The sequence below is a fragment of the Monodon monoceros genome, unplaced genomic scaffold, assembly GCF_005190385.1.
Source record: "Monodon monoceros isolate NGI ecotype Baffin Bay Population unplaced genomic scaffold, NGI_Narwhal_1 Super_Scaffold_19, whole genome shotgun sequence".
Lineage (NCBI taxonomy): Eukaryota > Metazoa > Chordata > Mammalia > Artiodactyla > Monodontidae > Monodon > Monodon monoceros.
In genome coordinates, this window is record NW_021703775.1 from 42,257,157 (window position 1) to 42,282,206 (window position 25,050).

At 34.1% G+C, this 25,050-nt stretch overlaps 1 protein-coding gene across 1 annotated transcript in view; it reads left to right on the top strand.

The window, feature by feature from the left end:
• Positions 1–25,050, top strand: part of PPP4R3B (protein phosphatase 4 regulatory subunit 3B) — a 66,193-nt gene that overhangs the window by 29,098 nt on the left and 12,045 nt on the right. Inside the window, exons 8-14 of the mRNA XM_029231482.1 lie at positions 11,050–11,181; positions 12,255–12,357; positions 14,474–14,515; positions 16,406–16,564; positions 20,081–20,250; positions 22,246–22,385; positions 22,781–22,965. Coding sequence (XP_029087315.1) covers positions 11,050–11,181; positions 12,255–12,357; positions 14,474–14,515; positions 16,406–16,564; positions 20,081–20,250; positions 22,246–22,385; positions 22,781–22,965 — 931 coding nt within the window. The remainder of the gene's footprint in view (positions 1–11,049; positions 11,182–12,254; positions 12,358–14,473; positions 14,516–16,405; positions 16,565–20,080; positions 20,251–22,245; positions 22,386–22,780; positions 22,966–25,050) is intronic.

Here is a 25,050-nt window from a genome sequence, read left to right on the forward strand (position 1 = left end):
CAAGAATAATAATAGATTTCTGATCAGTTGTGACTTTGACAAGGCCAGAATACGTGGCAGTTGATTTGTTTATTGTAAAAACAAAACAAATGCGTTCAAACTATTACTGAGATAAAGAGATTTAACGAATCAAATTCTTAATTCTTGGTTTTAAAAGAAGTTTCAAGTACTAATGAAATGTAATTCTAAACCCTTAGGTCAGGCACTTATCTAGTATAACTAAGAAGTGCTTTTCCTGGTTCATTGTATCTTTTTTTTAGTGGGAATGAATATTTAATAATGAAACCAATGTTGTGTTTTCCCACTACAAAAATATTTAAACTTTCCCCTTAATCTCTATTTAAAGACAAAATGAGCATATAGCTGTAATTGAAGTACCCTTTCTTATATTAAATATATGTTAGTGTTAAGTAGAAAATAACTGAAATACAATTATGTCCCTTCTTAAAGAAGGTTTAGATTCCCAATGTTATATGATTCTTTTATGGTTTTGTTACTATTGAATTAAACTATAGTTGTTTTATATGTTTTGTTTTTTATTAATGTCCACTTAGATTTTTACGTTCTATCTGTTAGATATTTCCAGGTTTTTTTTTTTTTTAAAGCAATTTTATTTTAGAATTGGTTTGGGCTAATGCTATTATTTAGGCAGTAGAAAAGAAATAGAAGAAATATTTTGTGTTAAGTATATTTTAAAGTTTAAAAAACCCAAATGATGCTAAATCTGACTTTAAAGAAATAAATACCTAGCTTATTAATCAGTTTATAATCTCACTGTTGACATTCTTATCTTAGTGCCATCCTTTACAAAAGATAACTTTGAAATTAACACTTCTATTGCTTCATCCTTAGTGATGTGTGGGATTAAGAGCATTCAACATAAAATCTCTCAGACTATGAGAATAATAATTTACTAGTTTAGAATTCTTAACTTTTACAGCTTTTATTTCTGTTTTCATTAGAAAGATTTTCTTGTTTACATTTAGTTGATGCATGAGACATGGGGAAGTAGTTACTGATCGTTAACAATGAAAAGTCCCTTTTTAATTTCTCTTTTTCTTGTAGTCACAGTCTTCAAGGTCTTTCATTTCCCTGAATTTTCTGAGGTCTAACAATTTTCCAATTAAAAATTTTTGTTGCCTCAAAATAGTTGTTAGCCCACAAATGAAGATAAATTACTTTTTTCTTAATTTCCAAAATTAAGGATTCTACATGCTGAATTCTATACTGAGTTGGTAGTAATGTTTAAAGGAAAGAAGAAATAACTTACCTGTGTATTCAGCGGGCAGTTGATATTTTGATGCTGTCTTAAAATAAATGCACAGCATTCAAACTTTTCTTTCTGGTACTGTGAGAGCAGATTTGGCTTTAGGAACATGGATTACAGTATTAAAATATGTGTTGAGACACAAGGAAATAGCAATATTAACTTTTTTTTTACTATAGTCATTACTTCTATCCAAGCTGGAAGGATAGATTTAGCAATAATTGCTGTGCGACAGATTTCAAACATTTTTATGCTAATGACCTTTGAAACATTCAGTAAAACTTCTTTTAGAATCTGACGGGATAAGTAATACAGCTACTGCTGAACTGCTTATTTTGGCAGGTATTTTCAGTGTATTTCTCACTTAGGAATAAATTCATATGTTAATTTCTATAGATATGATATTAGCCTTAGGGTTATTTTATTTTTTACTGAATTATTTCTAGAATTGTATACATGGAATTTGCTTCAAATTAATTCTGGAAAGCAAAATTTACCATAAAAAGAAATTTAAAATAAATACATAAGCTAATCTCTGTGGGTTGACTGTTCAGTATTTTGTATTGAACATATCACACTTTATTTCTTAAAATTGTGTCAATTTTTAACTTTTTATTTTGAAGTAATTTTAAATTTACAGAAAAATTACAGTAATAGTACAAAGAACTCCCATATACACTTTACTCAGATTTCCCAATTGTTAATACTTTATTTCTCATTTGCTTTATCATTGTCTTTCTTTGCTTGTATTTGTATATACATATTTGCATACATAAATATATAATTAATTTTTTCTGAATCATTGAAGAAAAAGGTATGGAAACGATGTCACAGTGCTCCTTTACCCCTATTTGCTTCGGTGTCTATCTACTAAAACTCTACATTACCACTGTACAATTATCAAGTCAGGAAAGTCAGGAAATTAAATAACATTTTTACAATACTGTTATCTAACTATAGTCCTAATTCAGATTTTATCCGTTGTCCCAGTAATCCCCTCGTTACCCAAGATAAAAATGAAAACTTTCTGTTGTAGTATGCGAAAATTTGGATTTGTCCAATGTTTCCTCATGATTCAATTCAGGTTATTTCTTTGTGTCAGGAATAGTACAGAAGTAACATTTCCTTCAACATCATACCAAGAAATTCCCCCAACTTTAAAAAATGAGCTTAAGTTTTCTTTGTCCAAGCTGTTTTGCCATTTCACAGACTAAAGAAGTTAGATTAAGTTCTTCTGTAGAATTTGAAGAACAGTTGTTGCTTTCTCTGAACACATCAGAATGGATTGAAAGAAGTATTGGTTCTGTAATACTTGTAACCTTCATTCAAGTAGCTGCAAGAGCAAATTTCATATGCATGAGCTTTTTTTATGATTCTTACATTTAGATAGTTTTTTAAAAACTGGTAGTGTTTCCACAACATACATCAGTTATTTTTATCCTGTTACCTCAGAATATTCTTCCTGCTCTTGCCATTCTTTCTTTCCCCTCTTATTTACTATATACATGGAATCTAAGTTACACAGATTCTGATATTTTCTTGATCTTACCAGAAAGTGTCAGTACAAATTTTTCATGTAACTTTGTCATGATTGCCACTTGGCTAACAGTGAGTGTGTAATGCCATAGGTTATAAAATATATCTCAACATCAAGAAGTTAAAATTTTAAGAAATCTGTCTTAGAAGCAATGAAATAAAGTATGTTCTTCATGTTTCCCAATCAGAAAATAGAGATGTCACCTGATAATCGGGATAATCTCTAAATTCCATGTGTAGATACCCAAAACTTTCCCTCCATTGCTAATTATATATTTTCAGTATTTTTGGCAATATTGAAAAATTCTTACACCCACTTAAATGTACTTTAAAAACAAAAGTATGTGTTTCTAAGAATAGCATGAGGCTGGAGTGTGATGAAACCAACAGGAGTATCATTTCTCTAAAACTTGATTTAGAAACAACTAAAACTTTGAACTATCTCCCAGAAACTGTGGTTAAACTCACTTAAATGTTGCTATCTAGATGAAGGATGGCAAACTTTTCTTAAAGGACCAAAAGGTAAATAAGACTTGGTAGGCCCTCTGGTCTCTGTCATAACTCTGCCACTTTAGTATGAACTGTCTATAGACAGTTTGAAAATGAATAGGTGTGGCTGTGTTCCAGTAAACGTTTTACTGTAAAACTATTTACAAAGTGAACAACCAGCCAGGTAGTTTTGTAGTTTAATGACCCCTGACTTAGACCCCAGAATATTGCAAGTATTTAGAAACTGGTTCTAAATTGAAGGTTTTAATTGCAAAGCTACTATGGTGGTGTAAAGATAAGTTAAAGAGACCATGGGGGGCTTCCCTGGTGGCGCAGTGGTTGAGAATCTGCCTGCCAATGCAGGGGACACGGGTTCGTGCCCCGGTCCGGGAAGATCCCACATGCCGCGGAGCGGCTGGGCCCGTGAGCCATGGCCACTGAGCCTGTGCGTCCAGAGCCTGTGCTCCGCAACGGGAGAGGCCACAACAGTGAGAGGCCCGCGTACCGAAAAAAAAAAAAGACCATGTGAGTAAGCAGGCGTTAATGGGAAAGGAGTTATTGGACACTCTTAAGACTGTAAGTTTAAAAGAGTGTTCTCTAGAATAGATTTTGGTGACCCAGCGTTGGAGTAATTTCGCTGGGGTTACTCTATAATGGCTTATTTTCAGATCAAGTCATAGTTTGACATCTGAAGAAGGAATTTTCCTGTATTTGTCTTACATCTCAATTATTTTGCCGTAATGCTTGAGCATGACTTTTCTAGCCAGATTAATGCCATTGTTGGAGAAGCAGGTTAAGGAAAATTAGATTTGTTTTAATGCCAATAAAGAACTTTAACAGGCAATTAGAAATGCTGACTTGAATTTTGTGAGTGGTCTGACTTTAGTAACCACTGTACTTTAGTTCCATTGGAGAAATAGGCATGGAAGAGTTAGGTCACTTACATAGCTAGTTATTAGCTGTACTGCAGTTAGAGGCTGAGTCTTTTAATTTAGCTATTCCTTCTGTTCACCAGGCTTGCTAAGAAAATGAAGCATGTTTTACAGACAACTTATAATGCTGGTAATACTTTTAGTTCATTGATGAATGTTAAATCATTCGTTACATTTCTTAGGAACTATTTGTTCATTGTCTCTGAAAGCACATTATTACTTTGAAGTGGGTTTAGTAATGCACTGTAGTAGACTAAAAATTGTTAGCTGAGGTGGGTGTACCTCTGGGATAAGACTGTCTTACTATTCCATGCTGCTATATACAACATAATCTCTAGACACGTGGTTAATTCCAGTTTTTTAGAAGTTGAGTTTTACTCAGTTTGCAGGATCCAGTAATTAATAATAATACCTAACATGTATCATAGGGCTCATCTCATTTGTTACCCATCTCTCAGTGTCTTTGGCTGATGTCTACTGTATTACCAATTGTAGTTTCATATATTTTGCCTGGGTTTTTGTTGTTGTTTGAGATAAAAGAGTAAATCTAGTTCCTGTCACTTCATCTTGGCCAAAAGTGGAAGTCTGAGTTGATGTTTATTTTCAGAGTAGATTTTATTGCAGAAGACTGGCTCTTATTCAGAATTGAACAGTTTGTGGATTTGTGTCTCTTTTGTGTTACTTACTTTAATAACTACTCATGTTTTATTAAAATGAGACTTCAAAACACAAAAAAATAAACCCATCTGACACAAGGATTTAGAAACCAACTTTTTTAAGACTTTCATATCATTGAGTGTGGAAATCGGTATTATTGATTGTGAAATATTCCCATTTTTTGCCCCCTTTCTCCTCCCTCTTTTTTTCTCTTTGTCTAAGTCTGTTCGCTTTGTCTTTGTCTGTCTTTTCCTTTTCCCTTCTTCAACAAAGAAGCTGAAATAAAAGGCCTGGAGAGTGCTGTTCAGTTTCTATGATGATGGAAATGTTTATTCTTTAGCCATCCAACAAGGTAGCCACTCACTACCTATGGCTGTTAAGCACTTAAAATGTAGATGGTGTGACTGAGGAATTACTGATTTTAATTTAAACAGTCTCTGTGACAAGTGGATATCATATTGGACTGCACAGGGTTAGAATATTTACTACCTATACACCCAGTCTAAGGAGTGAATCTTTTGTCTTGTAGCTATTTTAAGCAGAGGAATGTCTTGATCAGGTCTTGGTTTTAGAAGGATAGTTCTAACAGCTGGAGATAACTGGAAAAAGAAGTCCTGACCTGCAACAGAAAAAAGGAAAGACATAAGAAATTAATGTATCACTTAGGAATGAGCTTGGCTTAATATATGAGCAAGATGAGGAATGAGGTCAGCAAGATGGCAGATAGGAAGTTCCAGCCCTTATCCCTGCAACAGAAACACTGATTTAACAACCATCCACAGACAAGAATACCTCCATGAGACTTCCAAAATCTAGGTGAGAGCTGTCAGGGAAACTTGACAAGAAGCAAAATTAAGTTCCAGTAACCAACCCTAAAAATAATTTTAAAAAAAGAATTATGAACTGCCTGACAAAGAATTCAAAATAATTGTGTTAAAGAGGCTTGGTGAGCTACAAGGGAACACAGATAACTAAACAAAATCAAGAAAACAATACATAAACAAAATAAGTTCAGCAAAGAGAAACTAAAAAAGAACCAGAAGAAATTCTGGAGCTGAAGAATACAGTGACTAAACTGAAAAAAATCAATAAAGAGCTTCAACAGCAGACTTGAATCAAGCAGAGGAAAAAATCAGAGAACTTGAAGACAGGCCATTTAAAATCAATCCAGTCAGAACAAAAAGAAAAATGAATGAAGAAGAGTGAAGAAAGCCTACATGAATTATGGGACACCATAAAGCAAAATAATATATACATTATGGAAGTCTCAAGGAGAAGAAAGAGAAAGGGACAATAAAGCATGTTTAAAGAAATAATGGCTAAAAACTTATCGGGAAAGATAAGGTCATCCAAGTCTATGAAGCTCATATGTCCCCAGATTCAATCCAAGGAGGTCTTCACCGAGATACATTATAATAAAACTGTCAAAAATCAAAGAGAAGAGAATTTTGAGAGCAAGACAGAATAAACGCATCACATACAAAGGAAGGTTTTCAGCTGATTTCTCAGCAAAAACCTTGCAAGCCAGTAGAGAATGGGATGATATATTCAAAGTGCTGAAAGAAAAAAAAACCTGCCAACTAGGAATACTTTACCTGACAAAGCTGTCCTTCAGAAATAAAGAAAAACAGGCTTCCCTGGTGGCGCAGTCGTTGAGAGTCCGCCTGCCGATACAGGGGATGCGGGTTTGTGCCCCGGTCCGGGAGGATCCCACATGCCGCGGAGCGGCTGCGCCCATGGGCCATGGCCCCTGAGCCTGCGCGTCCGGAGCCTGTGCTCCACAGCGGGAGAGGCCACAACAGTGAGAGGACCGTGTACCGCAAAAAAAAAAAAAAAAAGAAAAAGAAAGAAAGAAAGAAATTAAGAAAAAAGGCTTTCCTAGACAAAAACTGAAGAAGGAGTTCGTCAAAACTGGATCTGCCTTTTAAGACATGCTAAAGGGAGCTCTTCAAGTTGAAATGAAAGAACACTGAACAACAAAATGAAAGCATATGAAAGTGTAAATTTCACTGTGAAGGTAAATATATAGGCAAATATAGACCAATGGAATAATCTAATGGTGGTATGTAAATCACTTTTAATGCAGTATAAAAGGTAAAGACAAGATATTATGAATAACTACAACTACAGAAATTTGTTAATAGATACACAGTATAAAAAGAAATTCTGATACCAGTAACATAATATGTGGGTTGGGGAATAAAAGTGTAGAGTTGTACACAATTGCTGATGAGAGATTAATATCCAAAACATGTAAGGACCTCCTACAACTCAATAGCAAAAAAAAAAAAACAACCCAATTTAAAAATGGGCAAAGGAACTGAATAGACATTTCTTCAGAGACATAAAAATAGCCAACAGGTGCATGTAAAGTGATCATCATCACTAATCATCAGGGAAATGCGCATCAAAATCACAATGAAGTATCACCTCACACCTATTAGGATGGCTCTTATCAAAAACTCAAAAGGTAACAAGTCTTGTTAAGGATGTGGAGAAAAGAGAGCCCTTGTGCACTGTTGTGGGCCTGTACCTTGGTGCACCTACTATGGAAAACAGTGTGGAAGCTCCTCAAAAATTAATAGAGAACTACCATATGATTCAGTAGCCCCACTAAGGATATAAATCCAAAGAAATTTAAATCAGGATCTTGAAGAGATAGCTGCAGTTTCATGTTCACTGCAGCATTATTCATAGTAGCCAAGACATGGATGCAACTGAAGTGTTCATCTGCAGATGAATGGATAAAGAAAATTTGTCATGCACATACAGTGGAATTTTATTCAGCCTTAATAGAAGAAGGAAACCTGGCCACTTTTGACAACTTGGATGAACCTGGGGGACAATATGCTAAGTGAAATAAGCCAGACACAGAAGGACACAATAGTATATGATACTATTTATATGAGGAATATAAAATAGACTCATAGAAGCAGAGAGTATAATGGTGCTTGCCAGGAGATGGGGAGTAGAGGAAACCAGGGAGGTATCAGTCAAAAGATACAGTTTCACTTTTACATGATGAACAAGTCCTAGAGATCTACTGTATAGCATATTACCTATAATTAATATTGTATACTTAAATATTTGCTAAGAGGGTAGATAGTATGTTAATTGTAATTGTTTTAATCCTAAAAAAGGAAAGAAAAACCAGCCTATAATAGTTTTACCTAATAAAAATTTTGTTTTATTCATGTCACAGTTAGTCAAGGAACAGCTCTATGATGCCAGAAGACTCATCTTATGAGTCAGTCATCCTGAGCTTCTGGTTTTAATGTCTGTTACTTTGAGGTTGCAAGATTGCTATTCCACCTCCAAGCAGGGAGAAGAAAGGGGGCAGAGGGCAAAATGGAGAGAGCTAGAGAGCTTTTCTGTTTCATTTTAAAGCTCTTTCTTAGAGGTTCCATTTAGCAATTTTTGCTTGTATTTCTTTGGCCAGAAGTGCATCACCCTTAGCTGCAATGGAAACTGAGAAATACAGCGTTTTAGCTGAGTACATTGCCTCTCTGAACAAAGCTTGGGCTCTGTTAGCAGAACAAAGAGAATAGAGACTAAGTTGGCATCTAAGTAGTATCAGTCACAGCCCATCTCTGTAACTACCTAACGTCCATATACACTTTTCTTTCATCACTCACCCTTTCCTCAAGGGAGACTTCTGTATCCAGTCTGGAGACTTCACGTCCAGAATATTTGGGTGTTATGCAGTCCTCTTCAGGTCCAGATAAGGCTCCTTTTGTTTCAGGGACCTTTAAACAAAAAGATAATTTATGTGCCCCAACATCACAATTAAACTACTTTTGTTTGGAAAAAGGGAGAACATACATACAGCAGTCATTCATTCACAGCTATGATGCACTGGTCTGTCAAATATTTGTTGAATATCAGTAGCTTAGACTCATTGTCCTTGGAGGTTCTTGATTAACCAAACCAGCTGTCCCTGGTTCTGTTCTCTAAAGAATTTTCCTTGCCCATTTTCTTCCAAAGCTTAGGTTCCTTCCCTTAGGACATTTTCAGCTGTGGCTGCATCTGAGATAGGCAATGGAAGATGCCTTTCCTCCAGGGCTCTATTTTGTATTGTAGCCTATTTTCTGTCAGTGTGAGTTTTCTGACCCAGTGGTGGTCTTAGAGATCAAACAGTCATAGACTGTTGCAAAAGCTTACTTTACAGTTAAGCTTCCTCTACTGTTTAGTAGGCTTCCAAATTATTTTCTTGTGTATTCTAGACATCTTATCTAAGCATAATTTTTAAACCCGAAGGTTCCCGTTTACCTACTGACCTCTGTGCCCTTGCTTTCTCAAGCTCGAGTACCCTAAAAAGTTCTACAGAATAGTATTCAATGGTGCATACACCTTTGTCTGTCAAGGAAGTTTTACAAACGTCTTTGAGAAAAGCAGTTTTGATCTCCTGAAAAGGCTATAGTTCTCTGTAGCAGTCTATTTCACTATGAAATATATAAATTGACTTTTTTCACTTCCACAAGTCACCAGATTATGGGACTCTCAATCAGCACAGGTCATTTCCCTTTTATCTTTGCTTGTAGACCAGCAGAATTTGGTATTGGTACTTATGAGGCAGGATTTGTAAGAAACTACATTTGAGAGAGAAGGGTAAAAAGCTTTTAAAGTATATATATTTCAGTATATTTTAGTGTATGAGCTATACCTTAAGAAGTCTTTCTTGCAACTGTGTTTTCATTTAGATGTAACTTAAATTCATCATTTATATATATATATATATTTTTTTTTGCCTAGTTTTAGATGAATGAGCTTATTATGTAAGAGGAGGAATGAACTTATGTAATTGCTTATATATAATTGAGCAAATTATCTGAGCCCCTAATTAACTGGTAGAATCCAAGTTGTACACACTGGTATGAATTTAAAGTAAGTAAATACCATATCATTGTTCTGAAGAAAGCTCACTAGCTGATACCTTTTGTAATATCTTAACATTTTATATGTGATGTACTTTGCTGAACATACCAGAATAAGAAACAGGAGTGGATTAAGGTGGAATTTGCTCTTTCTCCTCTAACTAAAATAAGGCTTGAGTCTATTAATGTAGCTCTGTGAATTATATTTCATAATTTGTCTTTGAAGAAATTTCATTGTTTCTGATGCCATGATAGAATTATTCATTGGTGTTCAAATTTTGAGACATGGTAGAGGGTAAGATTCTAATTTTAAGCAGTTAAGTTGCTATGACATGGTTTTTGATGGTTCTTCATTGCATTTAATATCACAATTTCACAGGGAAATATTTTAGCATAACACAGTATGTTAAGTTTGGGAGGGACTAGAAAAGCAAAATAATTACAAAATGTGCTTTATACTGGAACTTTTATTATTTTACAAAATTCTCCCAATTCAACAAATTTATCCTCATTCCATGCAGTTCTCTTATTTCATCTCCTTCAGTTACTACCTTTCTTCCCCCAATAATAAACCTGTTCTCAAATCCTCTGAGTTGATGTCAAAACTTTTTCCTTTGACCTGAACCATCACTTTGTATCCTATTTTAATGCTTAAGGTATCTACTTTTAAAATATAGGCAGAAAGCAAATAAATTTTGTATCTGCAAAGCTGCTTTGTAGCTCTTTATATTAAGACCCAAGAACATGTTACTAATGTAATAATAAGTCGATTTGGCTGCTTCAGATCATTATATAACACAGTGTGTACCCTTTTACCTCTTGTGGAGAGCTGTGTACTGGGTTATTTTTTCTCATATTTTTGTCAGAAAGGATTTTCTTGTTAGAAGCTCACATACTAATCTATGTTCTGGGGTCACTTGATGTGTGTAATCTTGGGTTAAGTCAACTTCTAAATTCATGCCTGAAGCTAAAACCTAGACTGAAAATATGTTAGAACCTCCAGTGAACAAGAATTTCTGGTAAATAATTTTGTTTTCCATTGCCTATGTTGATGATATTGTAAGCTGTCGTGTGCTCTGATTTTTGCATTGTCTTGTTTTGTTTTTGAGTGGGCTTCTTTATGCTCTGGTGTGTTTATAGAACTTTGAAAACATTGGGGAAAAAAGGTTTAAATAAGTTCATCCATTCTTTGTTTTTGTTTTTTTTTTTTCTGTATGATTCTGATTTTGTTCTTTCAGCTGGTACGTTTGTCTTATATCCAAACCAAGCCTCACAGAAACACATTTTCTTTCAGGATATCCTTCTCATTAATGTAGTAATTGAACAAATGATCTGTGATACTGATCCTGAGCTAGGAGGTGCTGTTCAGTTAATGGGACTTCTTCGTACTCTAATTGACCCAGAGAACATGCTGGCTACAACTAATGTAAGAAATTACTCTGCGATAGAAACGTTTTGGTCTAGTCAGTTTTAAATGATTTTATATACAATAAGTTATGTAAATATATGGAAAAATCAAAATTTGTACAATTTTGAAAAACAAATATTCAAGCATTTGTACACTCAGAATTCAAGTAACAGTAATGTTCCACTAGCAGTTGTTTTTGCAGCAAAATACAAGATTGTAATCTGCTAAAGTCTTGGTAAAATGTTAGCACTTCTATTTATGACCCTTGGCCTCTGTATGTTAACATCTTAAGAATTAAAACAAAGAAATGTGAATATAATTAACACTACTGAACTATAAAAATGGTCAAGATGGTAAATTTTATGTTACATGTTTTTTATCACAATAAAAAAGAAAAAAATATGTACCAAATGATCTTAACTGCGTAGTTAAAGGAGTCAGCACAAAAAAGGACTTAAGGAAGTATTGCAAAATATTAATAGTGGTTATCTCAAAATGCTGGGATATTTCTCCTTTGTAGACTTCACTCAAATTTTGAGAAAATGTATATTATTTTTAAATCATTACAAGTTTATAGAACAGTTATATAAAAAATAATGGCCAAAAAAATCGAAAGGAATTATTTTCCAAATTTCCAAGTAATAAATTCTTAAAATTAAAAAAAAAGATCTAAAATCTGTAACATTTCTAGTGGCTTGATAAATCAACTTGGTGTTTTTTCAAATTTGAATACATTGTGAAATCTGGGGTTTCAAATTTTAAACGGTTAAGTTGCTCTCACATTGATAGATTTTTCATTGCATTTCAGATCACACGCATATTTGAAAAAAAAATTGTTTTAGATAATTTTCCCTGGAAAAACTTTTTATAATGCTATCTGATCTTTTTCTTACATTCATTTTTATTTAACATGTAATATGAAATAGATCTGATTTTTCAGTTCTGCAGAAATAAGGTTAAGGTGAATATAACAAGTTTTTTTCGATTCTTTCACAGTATCTTAAAAGTATCTCTTGTTTGTGCACTGCTAATCCTTGAAGATGTTTTATTAATTATAAAGATAATAAAGTTTTTTTTTCTGTATGTTTCAGAAAACTGAAAAAAGTGAATTTCTAAATTTCTTCTACAACCATTGTATGCATGTCCTCACAGCACCACTTTTGACCAATACTTCAGAAGACAAATGTGAAAAGGGTAGGGCCTCTTACTTACCTGCTGATGATTTCTGTTTTAAAAGAGTGAGATAAGTATTACAGCTAACAGACACTTTACTTGGTGCTTTTTATGACAGGGAAATTACTACTGAAAATTTTAAACTGCAATATAAAATCATGATTTCCCTTGTTTCAGAGTGTCCGTGGTAGAAAATGATATAGAATACGTGGCAAAAAGTATTACACCTTGAGGAAGAGAACTGTAAACATTTACCAAAAGAAGGAGATTGTACCCAAAGTTGTTAGAGTTAATGTTAGAGTGAGTAAGTGCAGAGAATATATTGCCTACAAAATCCAAGGTAACCATCATTTTGGAGGCATATTTGGCAATACAGTAAAAACTCTCTAATTTCAAAACATAAGGATCAGGTTAATAGGTTAATCAAAAAAGTTGGTTAAAGCAGAGAATAATTTTTAAAAATAAACTGTTTATAAACATTTACTTTAAATGCTGCTCATTTACTGATAGTTTGTATAGGGTCAAGGCTTTTTTTTTTTGTTTGTTTGTTTTTTGTATTTCCATATTGCATTACATAAGTTGCACCCGTAATTCATCGGCTACAGTTTCTGGTCTCAGTTTATTATAGTGGAGAGAAAACCTAAACATATTTTTGAAGCAGTCTGAGTGTAGAATTCTACTATGGTTTTAAGTACTTTCCTTTAAGTACTTAAGTATTCATAGTTTTGTATGACTAAGTTGGTATCATTTTTTAAATTGAGGTCTGCTGTATTCAACTTAGCCATAGATATTACAGTTCTGTGACATTTCATCAGTCTGCAGTATTTAAATTGTGTAATCATATTACCAAATATAACTAGTGTAAACAAAGGACTGACTTCAATAAGCATACAACTCAGCTTGGTGAAATGAGATATGTGGGGGGCATATTCTCAGAAAATGTTGGCTAATCTATTAAGTCAATTAAGAGGAAGTCAGTTAAGAGAATGTTTACTAAACTAATAAAATTGTACACCCTACATAATACTATCAATTCCATTTCTGAGTTTATATCCTAGGGTATATTTATGCATATACATGACAGATACAAGGATGTTGTTGCATTGTGCATTGTAGGAAATGAAGAAAATGTAGTATATTCATATAATGGAATACTGTTTAGCAGTTAAAATAATTGAATTTTGATCTATCGACTGATTAGTTCTCAAAAATACGAATTGGGTAAAAAAAAGCATGTCACAGAATGTTTTGCAGAAAGGTTCCATTTATGTAAATTAAAACAAATGCATTTTTAACTTTCATTTTAAAATAAAACATTTCCAGCATACAGAAATATTTAGATGATAGCATCACAGATACATACTTTCTATTGGCTCTATCAAAACTAGCTTGTCATATTTTTTTCAGTTTTTTTAAAAAGAAAATAAATTACAGATAGTTTCTTATGCATTTTCATTCTACCCCACCCCATCCCTCAAGAAATGCTGAATTTGGAGTTTATCACCCCTATGTTTGTTTATATTATTGTGACATGTATAATGTATTATTTTTCAGTTTCAAACTTGATATGAATTGACTTAACATTGTACACATTATTGTGCATTTTTTTCCTTTTTACCCAGTGCTTTTTTTGAGATCTATCCATATTGATACCTAGAGTTTATTTTTAACTCTTGCGTGGTATTCTTTTGTATGAGTATGTTGTAATTTAGCCATCCTGCTTCTAATGTATATTTAAGTTGTTTCTAGTTTTTTCCTGTTACAAACAATGCTCTGATATACATTCTTGTGTTTCCTAACATGAATGTGCTCTATGGTGTGAGCCTAGGAATCGAAACTTAATTATAATGTTATACTTATTTTTTTAAAAATTCAAAGCATAAGTGACTAATTGTTAAAATCTGTGTTATTTTGTCAGAATACTTATGATACTGTCTTTTAATAATTCTTCATCTGCACCCAATTCTCTAAAAGATTTCAGATAGAGGTATAATATTTGACTGAAGCTACTAATTCTTAATAGTTATTATGCAGGTAAAATGAGGTTATGATCAGAGATATGCTTTGTATGTTGTAAAGTACTAGGGAAGTGTGAGATATTATTACTGAAGTCGCTGATTTTAATTTTTTTTATTAGATAATATAGTTGGATCTAACAAAAACAGCACGATTTGTCCCGGTAAGTATACATTCATACTTTATGAACTAATGCAAACTGTAAGTTTTTTCCTATTCAGAATATAATGCACTTATACAAAACTAGGAAAGACATATTTTCATCCAAAAAATCCAAAACTAGATTTTTTTTAAATAAAAAAATTCAGGGCTTCCCTGGTGGCACAGTGGTTGAGGGTCTGCCTGCCGATGCAGGGGACGCGGGTTCGTGCCCCGGTCTGGCAGGATCCCGCATGCCGCGGAGCAGCTGGGCCCGTGGGCCATGGCCGCTGGGCCTGCACGTCCGGAGCCTGTGCTCCGCAGTGGGAGAGGCCACGGCAGTGAGAGGCTCGCGTATCAAAAAAAAAAAAAAAAAAATTCCACTTTCTCCAATATAAAAGATGAAAAACCCAGTTGAAATTTTGTTTTTGTTTTTCTCTGTAAATTTAGAGCTTATTTTCTGACATTTTTTTTAAGGAGGTGTCTGAAAGTTGAGGATTAGTTCATTCTTACTTTGTAAATCTAGTAAACTAAGGCCAATCAGTTAGGAACTAGTCTTCATCAATAGTCTCATGCGTAGGTATCGTTCATGAATCTGAGTATAAACATGGTTGCTTCTCCTTGGAACATATGTATCAGGTATTGGCCTGTTAGTATGGAAAATAATGCCGTGTTTACCTGGCCTCCTGTCTTTTCTACCAGGCTCATCAAAGCTCTAGGAAAGCTCTAGGAAAGCCAGTTTCAAATTAAGAAGCAGTTCAGGGATTGGATTATTAGAGATATGATGAGTAATTTCATGTCCTAATTTGGAAAAATGAAAACAAGGCATTTAATTAACACTACAGATCACTGTTACAAGATCTTTTGTAAATAAAACTTGGGAATTGAGAAGTTTAGAGAATTTATTTTAATGGTAAGGAACTAGTTCAGATACTGGCTGTGGTGATGGCTGTTGTACAAATTGGTCTGAAACAAGTAGAACTCTTTACTTACATTTAAAGTAGAAAAGGTCTTTGAAATGCCAGAATTGTATTTTGTATACTTGGTGGTCATTCTGTTATTAAAAAGATTGCTGATTTGTTCCTGATAGTATCATGTGATGTTCCACAAAATATTTGTGTAGTCTTCTTGAAAAATAAAATAGTTGGATTTGATGACGTCAGTTATTTTTTCTATTCTCTAAGGCTGTGATTCCATAATTTCTTCACAGCTTAATATTTTCTTGCCTAAAATTTTCTTGCCTAAAAATATTTTCTTGGATAATTACCTATACATTCAATTTTGATGTTCAAGAAGCAATTTTAAATCACTCCATGAATGTGTAAACCAAAGCCTCTTGAGGAAGAAAGAGCTGGTATATTTCAGTAGGCCTCTCATGGATATGATTTGATGTTAAAAAGATTACTGTTTTAAAATCATGATATAATATTTTTCACTTAATATTCAAACAGCCAAAAAAGTCCTTTCCTTAAAGAAGTCTTTAAAGAAAGCATATTAATTTTTCTTGGGAAATTTGTGTTACACCACTTCAGTCAAAAAGTTTAAGGTATTTCCTCTTTTACTGTGCAGTGGACCCTTTTATAGATCCATTAATATTAATGACAGCACATATTAAGGAAACATTACCAAGAAAATCTCAATGCAGTGAGGGCTTTATTATCATATTTGTATGTTTTTATTTAACATTATTAAATATTTTATATACGAGCCTTAGAATATCTATTTAGTAGGTAAAACTGCTAATACTTCTGGAGAGTCTACCTAATGAAAAAATTAAAATCTGTACCTTCTTTAATTGATACAAAAAGGAGAAGAAAATATAGTTTTACTTTTGCTCAAATACAGGATGTACACTTTATTCTCTTTGCTTAGATGTATTGCAACGTTTATTTTCATGTGATGACTTTCTTTGTAGATAATTATCAAACAGCACAGCTGCTTGCCTTAATTTTAGAGCTACTCACATTTTGTGTGGAACATCACACATATCACATAAAAAACTATATTATGAACAAGGACTTGCTAAGAAGAGTCTTGGTCTTGATGAATTCAAAGCACACTTTCCTGGCCTTGTGTAAGTAACAGTTTCAATGAACATTCTTACAAAATGTTTTATGGAACAGCATTTTTAATAGAAAAGCCTGAGTTACCCATGTGGAATTATTTTTTTCTAGCAAGTGCATATGCTATTAAAGAGATGATTGCGAGAAATACTAATCTTTTGTTTTCTTTTATTTAAAGGACAAGAGGAGTAGGTCATAGTGCTTCCCCCACCCACATATTGCTAACATTTAGATTCAGTTGTGATATAATACCATGTGCAATGGCACTTCACTAATAGAACCTCTCCTGCTGTCTTTTACATCTGCTTCATCAAACTGTCATTTAGTAGTGACTCTTTTTATATTTTTGAGATATGGGCCTTGAAATGTATTTGTATAACTCAGGTTATGTATTTGAACATGTAAAATAACTTACGGTCTCTTCAGTAGACCACTTGGACCAATAAAAGTCAAACTTAAATGCTGATGTTTGCTTAAATGTTGATTTTTGGTGAACCCTAACTTTACTTTCCTCTCATAGTTTCACCTGCTGATAGAGGTAAAGAAACCTTCTCCCTAGAAATAAAAAGAGCCCTGTGGGTTTTTTCTGAGCATGAAAATCATAGTTAAAATGTAACATTTAATTTAATGTATAGAGAAAAGGTTAATCTCCCTACTACTTCCTTTATTTTTAAGACCTTAAAATAGCCACTGTTAACTGCCTGCACTACTTCTTTTCCATTCCTTTTTCCATACCTGTGCAAATTTACATAAACATTCACACATGTATAGGTTTTCATGTTTTATTTTTATAGAAACAGGATCATGCTGACACACATCTCAGCCCCTTAATAATACGCTAGGTCATTGGATATGGTGTGAACTAATATTTTTCCTAAACATAGCTGAGTAACATTTCATAGAGTGGCTCTTTCACAACTTATTCTACCATTCTCCACTGCATGGATTACAAGATTGTTTTGGTATTTTGCCATTCCAAATAGCACTGTAATTAATAGCCTGGTATTGGGTTGGCCCAAAAGTTCGTTCGGGTTTTTCATAAAACCCGAACGAACTTTTTGGCCAACCCATACATAAATCTTGCTTTACTTGTTTATTTCCATAGGATAGATTCCCTATATTGGGATTGCCAGAGCAAAATGTTTATTTATTTTAATATATCCTTTTTCAATTTTAATTTACTTTCCAGATTACTTTCCCAAAAGATTGAAGCACTTGACATGAAGAATGCACTCAGTGAATAGCACTCATTCTTACTGCTTTTTAAAATGTTATCCAGCTGATGTTGGAAAATGTATTCTGTTTGTGTTTTAATTTACATTTTCCTTGATAACATCTTTTCACATTTTAGTGCTTTTGCATTTTGTCTGTTGTGAATTGCCTTTTATCTTTTTCTTAGAGCTCTTGTATGTTAGAGATATTAGCAGTTATCACGTTTTGGGGAAAAAAATGTCCCAGTTTCATTTGTCTTTTGTCTTTACGTTTATTTATGGCATTGTTTTGCATATAATTGCTATAAGATTCTTTATGATGACAAATATGTCTTATTTTTCTTTTATGGCTTTCGGTTTTTTTGCCTTGCTTATTAGGAAAGTCTCCTATGTCCTAAATTTATACAAATATTTTCCTCAATTTTCTTCCAATATTTTTTATTATTTTGTACATTTATATTTGTAATGCATCTGAAATTTGTTTTTGCATATGGTTTGAAGTGAGAGTCTAGCTTTCTTTTCTACTGGATGTATAGCCAATTGTGCTAACACCTTATTAAATAAACTATATTTTCCTTACTGAATTAAAATATCACTTTTGGTATTGAGTAAGTTACCATATATACTTATGTCTTATTTCTGAACCATTTATCCTTTTATTTCACTAGATAAAATGAATGGGAAAGTTTATTCTTATGCCATTATAGTATCTCTGTTGTAAAGTTTAATATCTGCTAAGTACCTCCTCAGTTTTCTTTTCATAATTTTCTTGGTTCTTGGACATTTGTTCTTCCACAGTAACTTAAATACAACTTTATCCAGTTCATCCTGACTGGATTTACACTAAATTTTTATATTAATTTTGGAACAGTTGATGTTCTCATGCTAGGTTTTCCTATATGGCTTTCTATAAGTAGTCCTTTCTGAAATGACTGCAGAATGGTCACATTTAAATGGATATAACTGAACAAATCTCCAGTATTCAAATGTTTATATTGCTTCAAGATTTCCATTATTATAAACAATGCTGTTTTAACTATAGCTTTGTGTGCATGTTACTTCATTCACAGGCAGTGTATGAAAGTGCCTGTTTGCTCAGGTCTTTGGCAATACTTCAGTCTTTTTAATCTTAGGAAAACTATTTCTTATCCTGCAGTAAAAAGAGGTGATGTTTTAAGTCTAGCAGTTCTGTCCGCACCTGTTTAGTCTTACAGTTATCATACATTTATACTTTATGTGGCCTATTTCTGTTTTATTTTCAGATAATATTTAGAACCTCTTTGGACAGACACAACTTCTTTTAATAACTTAGATCTGTGAACAGAGGGTTAAAATGAGAGAGTGACTTACAAAATCAGAAACCTTGTGTTTTAAAAGATGTGGCTAGTGTTATCTCTAGAATAAATTAAACTACTCAGGAGAGAGGTTACAAGTTAAAAGATAAAGCATAAATATAAGGGATTGAAATTACAGTATTTTGTGTTCCATAAAGGTTTTAGCAATAATATTGCTAAATATGTTTAGCTAGGGAAAAGACTAGTTAAAGGGAAATTTTCTTTTCAATATTCTAAAATGTAAAAAGCCAAATTATACTGCTTATTTGTTACTCTAACATTCTTTTGCAGATAAGTCTGATCTGCCACAGTACATGTTTACCAAAGGTTAAACAGCTCACAAGCAATTGGTAAACAAGGGAGTGATGTTATTATAATCCGGAGGTAGTGTTGGTTCACAGATGATTTTCCCAAGGCAAAGAGAACTGGAATAGCTTTCATCAGAAAAGTAGAAAAACCTTTGGCTCTCCTGTATACTGGTAGCAGGAGCCCCTTTGGCTGTATTTTCAGAAAACTTAAAAGAAGCACCTACCTCCAAAGCTCCCCCCACTCCCCTCTTTGCCCTGTCCCCCAGAGAGGTAAGGCAGTCTCGGCTCTAGGCAGGTTGCACCATTCCTGTCCCCTTCTCAGTGACAGCCCCTGCTGACTCTGAGCTGCCTTCACTGCATTGTCTCCACATCCACCAGCACTGCTCTAAGTAGTGCCGGCATTTGTGTTGTATGGTTTTTGTGTATTTTTTAATCTCTCTGCCTTGTAGCTGTCTGCCTACCAATTATTGGGGCTTTTGTTAGCTCTCGCCCCAAGTTGTACAGATTTTGAGTTGGTTTTTCCCTAATTCTGTTTTTCACAAAATCCAATTGTTCTTATTGCAGTTTTGCTTTTTACTTTAGGAGAACATATACATTGCTTTATGTAAAAATACCTGTATAATAATTAATACTAGTAAGATTAGCAACTTATTCCCTGTATTATTTTTAATTAGGTGCTCTTCGTTTTATGAGGCGGATAATTGGCCTTAAAGATGAATTTTACAATCGTTACATCACCAAGGGAAATCTTTTTGAGCCAGTTATAAATGCTCTTCTGGATAATGGAACTCGGTACAATCTATTGAATTCAGCTGTTATTGAGTTATTTGAATTTATAAGAGTGGTAAGTTTATATTAAAAGATTCTTAGTAAATTAAAATATATGTTTAGTGATGTTAATATTTTAAATTGTGAAATTCAGCATAGTATTTAAAACTGCGTTTATGCTCTATTCTTCTCAGTTCCATTTTTTTGCCAAATGTTTCAGGATATTTAGCATATTGGACATTTCACTCAAGCATGCCATTCATGTGGTCTCTGTGATCTCTTGTAAGAGTAGTGATAAAAATGAATAGAAAGATTGAAAAATAATTCCCTTGGTAGACATTGATACAAAATGCATAAAACGTAGGATGTTATCATGGAATTTTAAGTTGAAGAATCTGAGAAGTTAGGTGAACTACTCCAACTGCCTTATTTTATAGACGAGGGCTTGAGACACCCAAAGTGATTAGCTGACCTATTCAGGTGCATTCATTTGGTTAGGAGCACAGGCAGGGCTTGAAGATATGGTGCAGCTCATTCTTGAGTCTCAGTCAGGCAACAAAAGATTTGTCATAAAAAGATCTGGAGAGAGCTCTGTGTGAATACCAGAGATAAGGTGAATAACTGAAGAACCGGTAAGATAAATTTACCGTCCCACACACTGAAATGATTCCACTGGAGTAATGGCCACATGGTTAGAAAAAACTTGAAAAAAGAAAGTCAAAGCTAGAAGTTCATTCTCTGGTTTTTCTTCTTACAAATCAGATTTGTACTGATGACACAGTATTCCCACGTAAAGATTATTTGGCTGACTAGATTGTTTTTCTTAGAGTAGTCACTTGCCAAGAGTATGGTTTGCAAAAAGGATGAAGAAGATAGAAGTACTGTCTTTAGCCTTGGAAAAAAGGGAACATGGTTGACTAGCTCACCAAGAATCTGAACCCAGGTTCACAGTGTACTATTCTATGAATTAGAGATTAACTTTTATATATTTTCTTCCTTTAAAATTTTTGTTGAGATATGGATAAAATGAATTGTAAGGTTCACAGCCCCATCCCTATTCCTATGATTGAATTTGTTTTTCTGAAAATAATTTTGAGTGGTTGATAAATGTACATTGAATCCCAAAACTTACCTTTTTTTGTTTCAGTGTGTAACACAACTATTTTACTAGGTTTCTAATTTTTCTCCTTTGCATATTTTTTTGATTCAGATGTTCAGGGGAACTAGTTTAAAGACATAACAGTCCTTAATACAACCAGGTTATGGTATATCTTTTAAGGAAGTGGCATGTATATATCCTACCAGTATTAGTCCTGAATCACAACTTATTTATTTTTAATGATGAGCCTGCTTTGCACCCATTCATTTGCAGTGATCACTTAAAATGGTTCATTTAGAATTTAAAATTTATTACTATCGGTTTATTTCACAAAAATTACACCACTAGAGAACTGTGGAAATATACAAGAGGAATTCAAGTTGTTTTATCAAATATGTATATGTGATATAGTCAGAGGAATCTGTTTATTTTTTAAGTAAGGCTTATCTTGTTTTGATAATTAAACAAGGCGTCATCAATAATATCTTTCAATGTTTATTGAAAATATAATTTCAACATCTGCTTTCTAACTAGGTGTGCACTCTTGATCAGGCCATCCAGTCTCTCTCATAGCCTCAATTTTCCCTTTCTGTAAAATAGGGTTAATAAAACCTATTGTAAAGAATTGTTATGAGGATCAAGTGAAATTGTATGTGATAAGCGCTTTTTAAATTGTAAAGTGCTATTATGCAAATGCGAAAAATAAACAGACAACATAAACTAAATACATTTACCTTTCAGATGTTCTTTATAGTCCCCCCAAAAGGGCTTCAGTGAATTACTTCTCCTTTTTTCACAGTGTTCTGTGGAGTCCTGGCTCATTTATAAAGAAACTAGGACGTTTATTTTTGGAAGATGATTTTGAAAACCCTTTTTTTTTGATTAGCTTTGAAACTATAAAAAATCTTCTTTAAGTTTTTCTTCTAACAAGCATTGTATTATATTTGAAATATAAATTTTGTGCTTATACAGGAAGATATCAAGTCTCTTACTACACATATAGTTGAAAACTTTTATAAAGCACTTGAATCGATTGAATATGTTCAGACATTCAAAGGATTGAAGACTAAATATGAGCAAGAAAAAGACAGACAAAATCAGAAACTGAACAGGTATTGTTTAAGTATATTGCATTTATAGCCTATAAAATTATGTTCAAAATCATGTGTAGTTGGATCTTACATATGAAATTTACCCAGGAATTTTCTTTCCATCATTAGATAGTACAGGGTTGTGTAGTAGGGTAGTATATTCTCCCTACACTGAATCTTTTATATGAAAGATTACTGCTCCATAATCATAACTCAAGATAAATTTTTAGGTTGGTGTACAAACATCCTTGGAGTGTTCTCTGGTTTCTGGTTACATCTTATATCGCAACTGAGGTGATTATGATATAAGTTATACTCAGTTAAAATTATTTCATCTCCTCTTGGTTATACATATTCTCATAATCTGGTCAGGAATTTTAAATCATTACTTAACATTTGTGATATATTTCTTACAGTGTACCATCTATATTGCGTAGTAACAGATTTCGCAGAGATGCAAAGGCATTGGAAGAGGATGAAGAAATGTGGTTTAATGAAGATGAAGAGGAGGAAGGGAAAACAGTTGTGGCACCAGTGGAAAAATCTAAGGCAGAAGATGATTTTCCAGATAGTTATGAAAAATTCATGGAGACTAAAAAGGGTATTAAAATTTTGAATTTTTGATTAGTTCATTCTCTTATTTAGTATAGAAATTATTCAGTTGTTTGTGAAGTTGTGATAATAGTTTATAAAGCATGAAAGACATGAATTTTATGCTAAATCAAAACCTTTTAAAATTATCACCTTTTTCAAATCTGATTTTTCAAAACGTTTTATGGGGCTTCCCTGGTGGCGCAGTGGTTGAGAGTCCGCCTGCCAATGCAGCAGACATGGGTTCGTGCCCTGGTCGGGGAGGATCCCACATGCCGTGGAGCGGCTGGGCCCATGAGCCATGGCCACTGAGCCTGCGCGTCCGGAGCCTGTGCTCCGCAGCGGGAGAGGCCACAACAGTGAGAGGCCCACGTACCGCAAAAAAAAAAAAAAAAAAAAAAAAAATTGTGTTTAAAATGTTTTTCTTGAAACTTGCCATTTTGTGACTCTCTTCATTTGCTGTTTATAAATTGCATTGTCTATACTTTGCCTTCTGTGAACAGTTGTGCTTTTATTTCTATACTGAAATCTTCAATAATAATAGAGATCATATAGATCCGTAGAAACTTTCCAGAGCACTCTGTCATTTACAGCTGGAGAAACTAAGCTTAAAGAAAGAAGTACTTTACTCTTTGAAATTTTTAAATTGTTATAAAAGTTTCATAAAGATAAAATGGCAAGGGACTTCCGTGGTGGTCCAGTGGGTAAGACTCCGTGCTCCCAGTGAAGGGGGCCCAGATTCGATCCCTGGTCGGGAACTAGATCTCGCCTGCAGGCCGCAACTAAGAAGTCCGCATGCTGCAACTAAAAAAAAGATCCTGCATGATGCCGCACCTGAAGATCCCAACCCGGAGCAGCCAAAACAAATAAATGTTCAAAAAAACAGTTAAAATGTCAAGAGCAGAAAAGTAACAGTAAAATTTCCTGTCTTTCAAATATGTTTAACTTGTTTATAAAACTAAGATCTTACTAGTGTTTTTCAGAAGAACCAGTCACTTTAATTCTATAATTTAAATGTTTCAAAAAATTTATATCTTGAAAGGCAAAAGCATTTCCTAGACTTATATATAAGTTTATGATTTTCTTTCCCTTTTTTAAATTTATTTATTTATTTATTTACTTTTGGTTGTGTTGGGTCTTCGTTGCTGCACATGGGCTTTCTCTAGATGTGGCGAGTGGGGGCTACTGTTTGTTGTGGTGTGTGGGCTTCTCACTGTGATGGCTTCTCTTGTTGCGGAGCAAGGGCTCTGGGTGCATGGGCTTCAGTAGTTGTGGCATGTGAGCTCAGTAGTTGTGGCTCGCAGGCTCTGGAGCGCAGGCTCAGTAGTTGTGGCACACGGGCTTAGTTGCTCCGCGGCACGTGGGATCTTTCTGGACCAGGGCTCGAATCCGTGTTCCCTGCATTGGCAAGTGGATTCTTAACCACTGTGCCACCAGGGAGGTTCCTAGTTAGTGATTTTCAGCGTGTGATTTTCTAAAGGCATTTCTCATTAGTTAGTGTTTCATTATTTTCTTATTACATTTTCCTTGAAACTGTTGCTACTAGCCTCACTCATTTTCTACTCATCACTGCCATAAGTTCTATTTATTTCAGCTTGGGGGATCACAAGAGCCTATTAAAATGTCCTAAGGAATAGGTACCTTTCGGTAGCCAAATTCTTCTACCTTTACTCATTACAGGCCCTGCCCTGAGTACTGTCAGAAGAGGCAGTGAGGCCATACTTGAAGTACTGCATCCAGTTAAGAAACATAATCAAAAATAGTGGCAGCCAGGGCTTCCCTGGTGGCGCAGTGGTTGCAAGTCCGCCTGCCGATGCAGGGGACACAGGTTCGTGCCCCGGTCCGGAAAGATCCCACATGCCGCGGAGCGGCTGGGCCTGTGAGCCATGGCCGCTGAGCCTGTGCGTCCGGAGCCTGCACGTCCGGAGCCTGTGCTCTGCAACGGGAGAGGCCGCAACAGTGAGAGGCCCGCGTACCGCAAAAAAAGCAAAAAAAATAGTGGCAGCCAGATGTTAAAGGATAGTAGATACCTTTGTCATAAAGGAAACAGATAAAGGAACCTGGAATATTCAGGAAATAAATGACTGATAAACAT